The sequence below is a fragment of the Enhydra lutris genome, unplaced genomic scaffold (assembly GCF_002288905.1).
Source record: "Enhydra lutris kenyoni isolate GAN:26980312 unplaced genomic scaffold, ASM228890v2 scaffoldscaffold1, whole genome shotgun sequence".
NCBI classification, from domain to species: domain Eukaryota; kingdom Metazoa; phylum Chordata; class Mammalia; order Carnivora; family Mustelidae; genus Enhydra; species Enhydra lutris.
In genome coordinates this window covers 73,601,253-73,615,989 of record NW_019154085.1, presented here as the reverse complement: position 1 = coordinate 73,615,989, position 14,737 = coordinate 73,601,253, and the positions used below count along the sequence as shown (strand labels likewise).

Here is a 14,737-nt window from a genome sequence, read left to right as displayed (position 1 = left end):
TCGGGCCAACTTCAGACCATCACGTAGCAAGAACGAGAGTGAGACTGTATCTCAGTCATTTCAGATGAGAATTTGACACCTGATGGTATTCTGATTCTTTTTTTTTTTTTTTTAAGATTTTATTTATTTGACAGACAGAGATCACAAGAAGGCAGAGAGGCAGCCAGGGAGAGAGAGAGGAGGAAGCAGGCTCCCTGCTGAGCAGAGAGCCCGATGCAGGGCTCGATCCCAGGACCCTGAGATCATGACCTGACCGGAAGACAGAGGCTTTAACCCACTGAGCCACCCAGGTGCCCCTTAACATTATCTTCTTAATGTTCAGAATTCTTCCTTTCTAACTATTTCTCACCATGCATTTCATGCTATTCAGATGTGCTCTAAATCTCAAATTTTAAAACACCTGGGTAGAAAAGATAAGAGAGGACTGAAAGGCATGCTAACTTCATTAGAAGCCCATTTTAGGAAATAAAAATAATAAAGGTGAATGACCGAAGTTTTCAAAATGAACTTCAAATGGGAATAAACAAACTTAACAAGTCATTTTTGAGGAGTTACTGTGAAACTTCAAATGTTCCTTAGCCCCAAGATTTTAACTATAATGACTTTCTAGATTCTTACTTAGCTAAATGACTTAGGCTTAAATCCTCAAAGTGCACATCAGTAAGAAAGTGTCCTAGAGCTCTTACACGTTTTATTTTTGTTTAGACCATTACATTGCCTCAGGAGAAAATGAAAGGGTTCCCCAATGTTCTGAAACCTATGTATTCCCATGTAAATGACTCAATAAACATGATCACGGCCTCCTTTACACTTCCCAAACTCCAGGTCCTCTCACTATGAAATCTTGTTCTGACTTACGTGCCTTACGTCCTTGTCCTATTCCCTGCCTACCCCCCGCCCCCATATATCTCTTGGGAAGAATATCACTTCCTGAGGTTGGAAAAGGGTAGCACAGAAATGATGCTGCTTTGAAAGTTATTGGCAAAGCACTTCCTAGGTTCAACTTGGCGAGGGAGGCTTTCCCACCCTCCTCCAGTGACCCGCCACTGCCATTTCACACAGTGTACTTTCCACCCCAAATCTAGAGCACTGATCTATAAAGAAGAAAGGGAAAAGCAAGCTGTCTATAGAGTCTTAATTCTTCTTCATGGAATAAAGCAACATGTTACTGTGGCTTTTGACCTCCAGGGGTTGGACTAGATGATTTTCCACATGGTTTATTGCGAAAGGTTTTATTGCACATTCACCTCACAGATCCCCCAACAATTTAATTGCCATAAAAACAGCTAACATATGTGGCAGGTTTTAAAAATGTCCATCCGCCAAATGGATTTGCTTCTCGTGTGGCCGCCCAGAGCTGGCAGCTTTTCCTCCACACACCTCACTAGGGTTCTAAGCAATAGGGTTAGAGAGTCACCCTGAGGAGCTGTAATGAATGTGGCTCTCAGGAGACAGGAGACAGATTCTATGCTTCTACGACCCTCAGAGACATGCCTTGGTTGCCATTTTTCTTTTTCTATACTGGGGGGAGTTTTGCTTGCTTGTGTTTTTTTCTTTGGGAAGTGAGTTTTTAAAAGAACATTCTCTGTGGGCCATCAAATTTTGTATAGTCCTTGATTCTGTGAACACAGAATGACCTAACAGGGCTCATGGCCACTGTCTTCATGGGCTAGTCCATCATATTCTCCAGAGTGTTCTCATTTGCATGCCACCACCATTACATACTTGTTAGAAACAGAGGGAAAGAGGGGCGCCTGGGTAACTCAGTCAGTTAAGTGTTAGACTCTTGATTTTGGCTCAGGTCATGATCTCAAGGTCCTGAGATCAAGCCCCATGTTGAGCCCTGCAATGAACATCGTGTTGGGCTCCACACTAAATGGTGAGTCTGCTGGAGATTATCTCCCTCCCTCTTCCTTTGCCTCTTCCCCTGCTTCTCTCTCTCAAAATAAATAAATCTTCAAAAAAAAAAAAAAAAGAGGAAAAGAAATCTAGCATAATCTATTAGAAGCAATGCAATAATTTCCTTGGTAAGAAGTCATTGTCTTTACATCTCATTAGCTAGTAACAATACTAAAAAAACCATATATGGATGCACTTCTCTTTACATAACAGATTTTACTTCTCAAAGTGAGGCTGCCTTCTGAGAAATATTTCAAGGTCTAGTTAATTAATGTCTCCTCCACAGATATCCAATAACCAGGTGTGATTTCTCCCTTGGCCTCTCCTGTTACTTGTCATAGATTCCCCTGGCTATTATTGCGCGATCCGAAAAGCAGCCTCATAGAAGTCTGAGCACCATCCTGTTAACAGCAGTGCCCCATCCTTCTTCAGTAGTGGTGCCCCTTTAGCTGCCTATAACCTAGCCTGAAGAGGACACTGCCCATCAGAGGAATAACATTATCTATCTCTAGGTGCCAGCAAGATTTCCCAAGCTCCAGGTACCAGAAGAAAGCTGGGGAAGATCAAGCAAGCCCTCCTCCTGTTCTGCTCCCTCAGACCCTAGAATTATCACCTGGCTTAGGAGTCCCATCCAGGCCCAGTGAAGTCCCTCTTGGGCAGCTCTCTCAGTTTCTGGTTTCAAATGTAATCCAAAGGATCAATGAGGGTCCTTCCTTTCTTTATCCTCCTAGTCCAGCTGTCATTTTTGACCCCCCTCTTCTCTCCCCTTTAGAAACAGAACAGAGAGTGGAATATTGCTTCAGGGGCTAGTAGCGGAATTCATTGGGTGGAGACTTGTATTTGTGTACCAAACATGTGGATAACTTTCCCTACCAAACATGATAACTACCAAACATGTGGATAACACTTTGGCTGTAGCAAGATGGTCCATAGGAGATAGGCTGAATGAGACAAGAAGGCTTACAAAGCGAGAAGAATTTTTGAGTTTCTAGGAGCAGTGCTGGAGGAATAGGGGGCCTGAAAAAGGGGAGACGTTGGGAGAGATGAGAAGAGATGATGAGAAGGGATGGCCTAGGAAGAGAGCAGTGAGTCTGTAACTCAAGAGAAGAGAAAGTAAGTGAGAAATCCCTAGTGCAATATATGACTTTTTACAATAGGGATAGCTAATCTTTTCAGTACAAAGTTGTTTATTCTGCTATGGACACCAGATTTTTATTAAAAGGAGCTGACTTAGGGGCACCTGGGTGGCCTAGTCAGTTAAGCGGCCGACTCTGGATTTCGGCTGAGATCATGATCTCAGGGTCGTGAGATTGAACCCTGTGACAGACTCTGTGCTCAGCGCAGAGTCTGCTGGAGATTTTCTCCCTCTGCCCCTCCCCCCGCTCTCTCTCTCTCTCAAATAAATAAATAAAATCTTCAAAAAGAGCTGAATTAAATTCATTCAATGAAACAAGCTATAGATTTAAAAATGATGAAGATCAGTATTAATGAAGATAATTTTAATTAGTTCAATATATCAAAATATGTAACATAAATAGGCACCCAAATAAATTGAAGTTCTTTTTTTATACACAGCTACATACTGTACCTGGGATAAGAGATAGTGTTTTACTGCTTCTCTTTAACCCAATTATTCTCACATACATCCCCCTCCCCAATGTTATTCCTACTTAGTGCCTTGTGGGAGTGGTATATGGGAAAGTGTAAAGAAAATGAGCATCTTCCATATTTGTATAGTTGTAAGAAATAGAAGTTATGCCAGGAAAAGTAATATTTAAGAGAAGTCCGAGTTCAGTGGAAGTGAAAAATCTGAGTATGACACATTGGGGATGGGGTAGCCAGATAAAATACAGAAATGCCCAGTTAAATTTGAATTTGAGATAAACAGGTGACTTTTCAGTATATGTCCCAAATATACTTCTCCTTATACTACATGTCCTGCCTGCAGTTTTATTTGCAAAAGCTAGCAAACCTGGAGATGGGGGATACTGAAATATGTTAGTAGTAAAAAAAACTTTTTAAGAGCACCTGGGTGGCTCAGTGGGTTAAAGCCTCTGCCTTCAGCTCAGGTCATGATCTCAGGGTCCTGGGATGGAGTCCCACATCGGGCTCTCTGCTCGGTGGGGAGCCTGCTTCCTCCCGCCTGCCTCTCTGCCTGCTTGTGATCTCTGTCTGTCAAATAAATAAATAAAATCTTAAAAAAAAAAGTTTTTTAAATGTCATAGAAGTGATTTGGTACAATTAATGTCTGGGTTAAATAATACTATACAGTTTCAAAGGTATTCTATTTAGAATCAGGCTCAAAGAAAGCCCTTCACTATGAAACACACAATCTGAGTATACCTTTGCAACATCAACACCTTTAAGGAGGTCCTAATGCCATTGACTAACTGATTGTCTAGAAAAAAGTAGCTATTCTGTCTTTAAAGGGAATTGCTAGTTAGACCCTTAAACTTATACAGAAACTAATACTAAAAAGGCAAGTGAACAGCCTCCCTTTTGACTCCCTCCCTATAGGATAAACAGAATGAAATGTAGCCTGGGGACCCCTACCTAAGGAAGACTGCAATTCTCAAGGAGGCCAGCTTAGTCATCAAATAAACAAGTTGGGGGCCCTTTCCCCACCCTCCAACTACCTTGTTTTATCAGGCAGCAATAATCATGCTCTTAAAATGTCCAAATCTTGTTTTAAAAAAGATCTAGGCCATCTACAGAGGGAGAGTGAAAGAATAGGAAATACTTCTCAATTTAAAAAAAAAAAGAGGTTATTACGAAGGTGCTTAATAAAATACAAGGTAAATGTACTTAAAGTTATAGCTTAAAGTGAAATGTGGGGAACCTGTTTCATTTTTATTAAAGCTGGATTTATTGCTTTGGTTTATTAGTTTATGTTCTCAGAACTTAATTTCGTCTCTAGATGATTTGCCCAAAGGAAAGCAGATGGGTCAGCTGCGTGTTGGACCATACCAGCTAAGGGGTTGTGATACAGGTATTAACTAACTTTGGCCTGCGTCAGCCACTCCCAAAGAAACAAAGAACATTCCAAAAAATCTTTCCAACTTACTCCCAACTTCATCAGGATGAACTTTTTATAAAAACATCCCTTTTTATAAACATGTGCTTTTTAACCTTTGCAGTGAAACTCGACCTCTTTCTCTCTCTCCAATCTGCAAGCCTAAATCCCACTCCATCCTCTAAGGCTCCTGGATGGCATCACTCCACTTCTCTAGCCTGTCAGCTCTCAGTAGGGGCTGCACCACTCTCAGGGGGCATTTTGAATATTTGTGGGGATGTTCTTCTGGTATTGTCAGAAGAACATCTCAGAAGATTGTTGTTCTGGTATTGCCTAGAACTTATATGCATTAAACTACATTCTATTCTATAGAAACATTTTCCCTTTATTTCTTCTTCATATTATAGTAAGGGCATTATTTTATAGTATTGATTTAAAAATTAGGTATATAAGGAAAAGCAAAGGGCCAAGAGCAGCCAAGATGCTTCACTTTTATTATTATTATTATTATTATTATTATTATTTAGGATTGTATTTCTCTATTTGAGAGAGAGCACATATGTGCATGAGTGGGGGCAAGGCAGAGGAAGAAGGAGAAGCAGACTCCCCTGGGAGCATGGACCCCAATGGAGACTCAAACCCAGGACCCTGAGATTATGACCTGAGCCTTAGGAAGATGCTTAACCAATTGAACCACCCTGGTGCCCTGACAGTTCACTTCTGAAAAAGGAAAGAAAGGAAAGTAGAGAAGGGGATATTGCCCAAACATATTTGGATTTATAATGGAGCTATAGAAATTAAGACAATGTTGGGTGGGTCCCAAATTTGATAAGCTGACAATGGAATAGAATAGAGAGCTCTAAAACAGGCCTATATACATATGAAACTTTGTATATTTCAGAAAAGCCATGCCAAATTGAGGTACACTGAGAGACTGTTCAACCAATGGAGCTAAGAAAAGAAGGTTATCCATTTGGAAGAAAATTAGAATGAATCTCTACCTCACAACACACACAATAATCAACTCCCAATGCATTAAAAATTTAAATGAAGAAACAAAACTTTTAAAAATATATGTGAGTATAATGTAGCCATGAAATAAAGAAGTTTTCAAAACAAGATATAAAAAGCATTGAGTATAAAAGAAAAGATTAATAAATTTAAGTACATTAAACTTAAGTACTCTACCTTAAAAAAGTGAAAAGTTACTAACTGGAAGAAGAAGCCTGCAACTCACATTACTGATAAAGATTAGTAAAAGAGAATACAAAGAGCTCCTAAAAATCGTAAGAAAAACACTAAGAAGCTAATAGATTTGGGTACCAGTCCCATCAGTGCATTCCACAGCACACTCCAACCCTAGGGAATAAATTTTCCAAGGGTAGTACCACCATTAGGGCTACTCTGCTAATTCCTTTTTCTAAACCATGTTTTGTGATCTCCCTAATAAATTAGTTTGGATATTAACATCATAAACCTCAAAATAGAAATTATTTGATCAAAAGCAAGATATATGAAGAAGGAAACATATTATGATATAAAATATTAATAGAGCTGGAACTACCAGAGGAAAAAGATTAAGTCTCAGTGAGGTTAAATTTCTCACTATCTGAGCCTAAATGTTCCCAAGTGTGGCTTCAGCATACAATCTTTTCCAAGAGTCTTAAAAGATTGAACAGATGCTCCTAAAGGTTGGTGAACTGCATTACAACTTTTGCACTAATTTATTCTTTTCTTCCCCGTTTATGGGTGAGAGGTGAGAGGTGGTGGAAAGCGGGTCAGTTCTATCATCATCAACAGACACACGAGGACAAAATATCAAGTTGGACTCCAGAGGAATCAATCTGGCTATCCTACAGAAAATGGCCCGGACTGGATGGGAAACAGAAATAATAACTTGGCAAATGGTTTTGCAGAAGGTCTTCCTTTATCAGGGAAAATGTTTAGTCATAGCTGAGGTTGAAATACTCATAAAATAACAATGTTTACTAAAAAAAAGTGGTTATTTTTACAAGTTAAATAAGAAACAGTCATTTCCAATTAGCTTTATAAGAGAATGCCAAATAGAATATTGATGGGATTTAATCATCTCACATTTTGGCAGGGACAAACATGAGCACATGGAAGAGCCAAATATCATGCTTTTAGCTCCTATACATTTGGTCTAAATGAAATTCTTCTATATGGTCAACATGCCTCTGCTTATGCAGCAAAATCCACCCTGAGTCCAACTTCATTTTCTCAGATCCTAGTTTCTTTCCATAAGGCACTGAATCATTCTATTGCAACCGCCAAATGCTTTCTTATTGCTAGGAATGCTACGATACTCTTACTTTCTGATACATGTTCCAGCTTTCCAAGATTTTGCTGGAAACAAAATGATCCTTCATGACATTTTATAATATTCCTCCCCATTTATTGCTTTCCAGAATTTCTGTCATTAATTAAAGGGCCTTCTTTCACTACTGCCCCCACAAACAAATGTATTCCCCAACTGCCTATCAGAGACTAAATAAAAGTCAGTCTATCACAGCAGCAGTGATGGCCATGCCAATTTCACAGTGTGATTTGTGCACTCATTTCATTTTGAAAATGACCCTGCCCTCCATCTGTCTAAACCGAATGTCCTGTGCTTTTCCAAGCCAGGCCTTGGGAGCAGCAGCACATGAAATAATGGGAAAGACACAGAGCAGCCCCCCTTCTGCCCCCATCAGCTGCCTCACCCACAGACAGGTAGCAACACAAAGAGGGGACCCCAACTGATGCCTAAAGAGATCAGGGAAATTTGGGGGAGAGCAGATAGTCCATTTTTCATACATTTCCAAGAAGCCATTTGAAGGTGAATGTTTTCATGATACAACTCTGAAACACACAAAAAGATAGAAAAGGCAATTTCCCATTTCTGTGTTCTGTCATTTTACCTTGATTTAGTAGCAAATTACCAAAGGTAATAGCTTCATACTTAAGAACTTAAAATACATTAAGATTTCAAAATATTGAGCCTTTTGGATAATTTTTTTTTCAAGAGTTAAGTGTCAATCAGGCAGCCATAAAGGAGAAGACACCCTATTTCCTGATTATTCAGCCACACTAGCTAGCATTCCTCAAACCGTGTACCTCCTTTGGTTGAAGACCAGAAAAGGCTGCAGCCAGAGACTGGGTCGGAAGAAGCTTTTGAGTAGGGTTATATAGAGGTCTTCTCAGCTGCTTTTTCAGGGAATCTTGAGTGGCCCAGAGACCCCACAATTCCTCTGAAATGGGTGCAGTTTCTCCTTTTGCCAGTATTCATGCAGTGAAAAGCTCTTTGTCTGGTTCCATCTAGAAGAACACAAGTTTGGCAAATTTCTCAGCAAGGGAAAAGAATGCTCAAGTACATGAATCAGTTGCTTGACAGTATAGCATCCAGATGCCTTACTGAAATCTCTTTTTAGCTGTAACAGGTGACTAGGAACTACACTGCCACCCACCAATCACTTCCTTACATCTGCTAACAGCTGCAACTCAGGCCAGAAAGTTCCAATTTTACTGCCCAAACCAAGGTGATTGTTTAAATGGGAAAAATAACAAGCAAAAAAACAAGACACTAGTATTCCCTCAAAACTGGGCTCTTAGGTAATACATACATTGAATTAATTCAATAGTCTCTCTTTCCTAATAACTTAGCTTTTGGATATCACGGCTCAGCTGTTCTTTTTTTTTTTTTTTCTCTCTAATAAGCAGAATACAAGGTGATTATTAAGCTTAGAGATAATCTATATGAACAGTTTAATAGAGTGCCCTGTAACACAGCTGATATTGGCTCCAAAATGAATTTATAGAACTTATAGGCTACAATACTACTGAGGCAGGTAAGGGATTTGCATTGAAGTCTTTAATTACATAGCAAAGACATGTTTTTACCTGAACTATGTTTAGCTTGGATTGTAGTGAAGCCAATGGAAATCTGAAAGACTGTGTCAGACTGTGAAAGAAAACCCCATTACCCCAGAGGCACTGTGTATGATATTCATATCTTATAGCTATTTTTTTTTCCTTTAGAGAGGGACATACACACACAGCAGGAGAGGAGAATCTTAAACAGGCTCCACAACCAGTGTGGAGCCCAACATGTGGCTCAATCCCACAACCCTGAGATCATGACCTGAGCCAAAATTAAGAGCCAGACACTCAACTGACTGAGCCACCCAGGCACTCCATAAATTATAGCTAATTTTATTATCTTAAGAACTGCTGCTACCTCACTGGGGTAAGCCAGTTGTGTCTTTTGCTGTTTTGTCTACCTTTGTCTCTCATTTCTGACTGAAAAATTATATTCATCTCTCACATATTTTAGTCTCCACATCAGTATAAACTATGGGTATGTTTTTTATTAGTGATCCATTATAATTGTATAAGATAATTATGTCCCTAGTTTTCCACTGTCCCATGAGGGACAATATTAAATTCAAAAGTATTTACACAGATATAGCCCAGAGGTAGTAACATGGAATCTAGAGCATCTATTCCAAATACATGACAAAAGAACAAAAGAAAGTCTAGGATTTTTTTGTACTGGAACAAATTTCCAGAGATCTTCAAACTAGGAATCCGAGGTAAGAAAAAAACCTAAGTGTAGGAAATTTTCTTTTTATTTTAACTGAAATAAAATCCAATCTTTATCAATGATATCCAAAAACATTAAAGCCTGACAAGTACATGAATCAGCCTCTCTCTCTCTCTCTCTCTCCCCTCTCTCTCTCTCTCTCTCTCTCTCTCTCTCTCTCTCTCTCTCACACACACACACACACACACACACACACACACACACACACACACACAAAGTAGGTTTGGAGAGTTAGAAGAGTTAGTGCAGAGAAACTTGGTCGTGTTTTTATTCTCATCCCACCTTGGAAAAGACCAGGTCATAGATTTTCTCCACCGTCTTTCTATGGTAGTGAAATTTGGAGGTTCAAGGCAGAGGATAGCGCCAAGTGTAAACGCTAACGAAAAAAGTCAGAAAAACCTCACCGCCTGAAGACTGCGCGTCCGCCTGGCGGAGACTACGCCTCCCAGCATGCAAGGCGATCACGACCTTGGCAGCGGCGCGATTGAAACAGAGCATGACGGGAAGTGGAGTCTCGGTCTCTGAACTACCCAGAACAGTTTCTTCTTTGGTAACGCCGCTCACAGTCTGGAGCCTTGGTGACAGCCCAGACATGAAATACTCAAATTAGTGACTCCTTTCTAACCATAGTCTGGTCTTCCCCTGCAATGTAACATCATTGGGAATAGACAAAAAAAGAAAAAAAAATCACAAAAAGAAACCTAACTATTCTTTGTATCTTCCGCTTCCGGCGGGCTCGTTGCCGTGGTAACCAGCACGCACCACCACGGCGGCGGTTATGGCCGGGCTCAGCGGCGCGCACATCCCCGATGGGGAGTTCACCGCGGTCGTATACCGCCTCATCCGCGACTCCCGCTACGCCGAGGCGGTGCAGCTGCTGGGCGGCGAGCTCCAGCGGAGCCCGAGGAGCCGCGCCGGCCTGTCGCTGCTGGGCTACTGCTACTACCGCCTGCAGGAGTTCGCGCTGGCCGCCGAGTGCTATGAGCAGCTGGGCCAGCTGCACCCCGAACTGGAGCAGTACCGCCTGTACCAGGCCCAGGCCCTGTACAAGGCCTGCCTCTACCCAGAGGCCACGCGGGTGGCCTTCCTCCTGCTGGACAACCCCGCCTACCACGGCCGGGTCCTCCGCCTGCAGGCCGCCATCAAGTACAGCGAGGGCGACCTGCCAGGGGCCAAGAGCCTGGTGGAGCAGCTGCTGAGTGGGGAAGGGGGCGACGACAGTGGGGGCGAGAACGAACTGGACGGCCAGGTCAACCTGGGTTGTTTGCTCTACAAGGAGGGACAGTATGAAGCCGCGTGTGCCAAGTTCCTCGCGGCCCTCCAGGCTTCGGGCTACCGGCCTGACCTCTCCTACAACCTGGCTTTGGCCTATTACAGCAGCCGGCACTATGCCCCGGCGCTCAAGTACATCGCCGACATCATTGAGCGTGGCATCCGCCAGCACCCGGAGCTAGGCGTGGGCATGACGACAGAGGGCATCGACGTGCGAAGTGTTGGCAACACTTTAGTCCTTCACCAGACTGCCCTGGTGGAAGCCTTCAACCTCAAGGCCGCCATCGAGTACCAACTGCGAAACTACGAGGCGGCCCAGGAAGCCCTCACGGACATGCCACCTAGGGCAGAAGAAGAGTTAGACCCCGTGACCCTGCACAACCAGGCGCTCATGAACATGGATGCCAGGCCTACCGAGGGGTTTGAAAAGCTGCAGTTTTTGCTCCAGCAGAACCCCTTTCCCCCAGAGACCTTTGGCAACCTGCTGCTGCTCTACTGTAAGTACGAGTATTTTGACCTGGCAGCCGATGTCCTGGCAGAGAATGCCCATTTGACCTACAGGCTGCTCACACCCTATCTCTATGACTTCCTGGATGCCATGATCACTTGCCAGACAGCCCCAGAAGAGGCTTTCATTAAGCTGGACGGGCTGGCAGGGATGCTGACTGAACAGCTCCGGAGACTCACCATACAAGTACAGGAAGCAAGACACAATAGAGATGATGAAGCTGTCAAAAAGGCAGTGAATGAGTACGATGACACTCTGGAGAGGTACATTCCCGTGTTGATGGCCCAGGCAAAGATCTACTGGAACCTTGAGAATTATGCAATGGTGGAAAAGATCTTCCGCAAGTCTGTGGAATTCTGTAATGACCATGATGTGTGGAAGCTGAACGTGGCTCATGTCCTGTTCATGCAGGAAAACAAATACAAAGAAGCTATCGGTTTCTACGAACCCATCGTCAAGAAGCACTATGACAACATCCTGAATGTCAGTGCTATTGTGCTGGCTAACCTGTGTGTTTCATACATTATGACAAGTCAGAATGAAGAAGCCGAGGAGTTGATGAGGAAGATCGAGAAGGAGGAAGAGCAGCTGTCCTATGATGACCCAGATAAGAAAATCTACCACCTCTGCATTGTGAATTTGGTGATAGGGACGCTCTACTGTGCCAAAGGAAATTATGACTTTGGTATTTCTCGGGTTATCAAAAGCCTGGAACCTTATCATAAGAAACTGGGAACTGATACCTGGTATTATGCTAAAAGATGCTTCCTCTCCTTATTAGAAAACATGTCAAAACATACGATCATGCTTCGTGACAGTGTTATTCAAGAATGTGTCCAGTTTCTAGAACACTGTGAACTTTATGGCAGGAACATACCTGCCGTTATTGAACAACCCCTGGAAGAAGAAAGAATGCATAGTGGAAAGAATACAGTCACATATGAATCCAGACAGTTAAAAGCTTTGATTTATGAGATTATAGGATGGAATATATAGTTATGTCTGGTAATGTCTTTTATCATAATAGCTTTATATATCTATTTTATAGTTGTATCTATATTTAGCTATCATCATCTTTACATTTGTCACATGTTAAAGTTTGTACATTTGAAAATCATATTAGATTAACCTTATTTTAACTTTGACCTAGAAAGATACATGAAAAATTATTTTTACTTTAACTTTTTTACTTCTTTTAACTTTAACCTAGAAAGATACATGAAAAATTTGAAACTGAATTGGGACTCTGTGTTTATTGGAACTTGTAGTGCCCATGTTCCCTCTCCTTTTTTATCAGTTGTGCTTGGCTGTATTTAGAGTGTCCCCTGTACAGGGATTACAATTTCCAGCACTATCTTGGCACGATCAAGCCCAGAACAAGGTAGTTAACATAGAGGATTTCCAGGCTTTTAGTATTAAGTTTTAGGGATTGTGTGTTCTATTCTCACAAGTTACCCTCGTATTAATTTAAAATGCACACATGTTGCATAGAGTTTAAGATGTTTTGGCAGGGTTTTTCTGTAACCAGAATTCCTTAGGTGATAAAAGTTCTTGTTTTCTTAATGGACAAGATTCAGTGGGAAATCTTGTGCCCTTAACAAAATTACGGTGCTATGGTATAAAGACAATAAACAATTGCTAAAAAAACAACTTTACATAGTTTTCTTTTGTTCCATTTGTTAATATGTACATATGAACAAGATACACGTTACTCTTTTTCATAACTTTGCTCTCATTTATGTCTAGACAGTGACTAAAAGCAGAGGTACCCTAAAAACTAACTTTTTAAAAAAAAAATTTTATTTATTTGACAGACAGATCACAAGTAGCCAGAGAGGCAAGCGGTGGGGGGGTGGGGGGGAGCAGGCTCCCTGCTGAGCAGAGAGCCCGACATGGGGCCAGGACCCTGAGATCATGACCTGAGCCAAAGGCAGAAGCTTAACCTACTGTGCCACCCAGGTGCCCCCTAAAAACTTATTCTTAATTCCTACCTACTTAGGATAGGTTAATGCTCGAGTTGTTTCTGTGTTGTAGCCTCTCTGGTAAGGAAAAATCTACACCATTCCCATGACCCCACCCAACTACTTTCCTACCTCTATCACGGATGAAAAGTTCTGAAACCTTATCTGGTAGATTCATAATGCCAGTTGCATACCCACAACGTTCCCAAGGAGAACTCTAGTCATTCTGCTTAGGCATTTTATTTTATGAACCATATATGAGCTTTACTATTTGTTTACCTACCCTTTATCCATAAATGTAACTGTCAACCCCAAGTTGACCTGGTTCAGAAAAGAAAGTATTAGGTTGAATTACATGAAATTGCTGTTCTTCAAAGTTATTGACCTACAAAACTAGCAGTTTCTCATGGTTCAATCTGATGGCTTTCAAGTAATAGTGAATCCCTGCATTAATGAAATGACGATTTTTTTTCTTCCAGGAGAAATCCCTTATATGCAGCATAAACCCTTTGCAGCATGACTTCCTAGGTGCTCAAATTCTATTAGATCTCTTAGAAAATTTGGCCTACCATGAAGTCCAATGGTTTTAAATTTATAAGCATTTTTAATCTTAATTATAATTATGTATAATATCATTTACCATAGATGTTTGATCCCACGTTTGGAAGACAGTTCATGTTTAATGACTTCAGTGCATCCCACAGCACAATTCTATCTCTGGGAAATGGTCTTCATTTAACAACTTTTATACTAAAAGTATTGCTGCTGCTTTGTGCAGTAGCTCTATGCGCCTCTCAATCTCCATAGTCCCTTAAGATTAGGAAAGTAAATGAACTGAAATCTTATTTTCAACAGCCATGTTAAAATTCTGATGTTTTTGCAGCTTTCTTCTATTTTTTTTCTTTAAAAAAAGTAAAAAAAAAAAAAAAAATAAGGTGTAAGTAACGTTAACCACCCAAAAGCAAATGTTTTCCAGATTCCCTTTTGCAAATAGCCTGGCCTTTATTCAGTCACATTTTATTTACCCAGGTGCTGTGTGTTTGTGGTTTGCATGTATGTGTAATTTAGCTTTCCAGAACATAAAAAGCTTTTCAGAACAGTTTTAACCCCTTGCCACTGGGCAGCTGGGATTTCCTGGTTAGTAATGAATCAGGAAATCCTGACTGCTCCTACCTCTGAGTAAAGGAATAAAGGTCAGTCAAGGCATTTATCCCCTTCCTTACCCAGGCTCTCTGGAGAGGCACCCCTCAGACTGACAGACTGCTGCCTGGCAACAGCAAAGACTCTTGAACCACACCTACGGAAGCTGCCCTGTCTTCTGAATGTTAGAGGAGACTGAGGACATTCCTAACTCTTCAGACGTTACTGTCCTTTATTTTTATGAGAGAGAGATATATATATATGTGTATTTATTTATTTATTTTAAGATTTTATTTTGTCAGAGAGAGAGAGAGAGCACGTGCACAAGCAGGGGAAGCCAC

The 14,737-nt window shown here is 41.3% G+C and overlaps 1 protein-coding gene across 1 annotated transcript; it reads left to right on the top strand.

The window, feature by feature from the left end:
- The first annotated feature begins 10,293 nt into the window (after positions 1–10,293).
- Positions 10,294–12,420, top strand: LOC111143193 (tetratricopeptide repeat protein 30B). Its single transcript, XM_022496732.1, has one exon. It carries the CDS (start codon positions 10,294–10,296, stop codon positions 12,289–12,291), a length of 1,998 nt encoding a protein of 665 aa, XP_022352440.1. The 3' UTR covers positions 12,292–12,420.
- The last annotated feature ends 2,317 nt before the right edge of the window (positions 12,421–14,737 follow it).

What these genes read in the sequence shown, in the direction of transcription:
- LOC111143193 (XM_022496732.1), top strand. Translation starts at nt 10,294, where the DNA reads ATGGCCGGGCTCAGCGGCGCGCACATCCCCGATGGGGAGTTCACCGCG.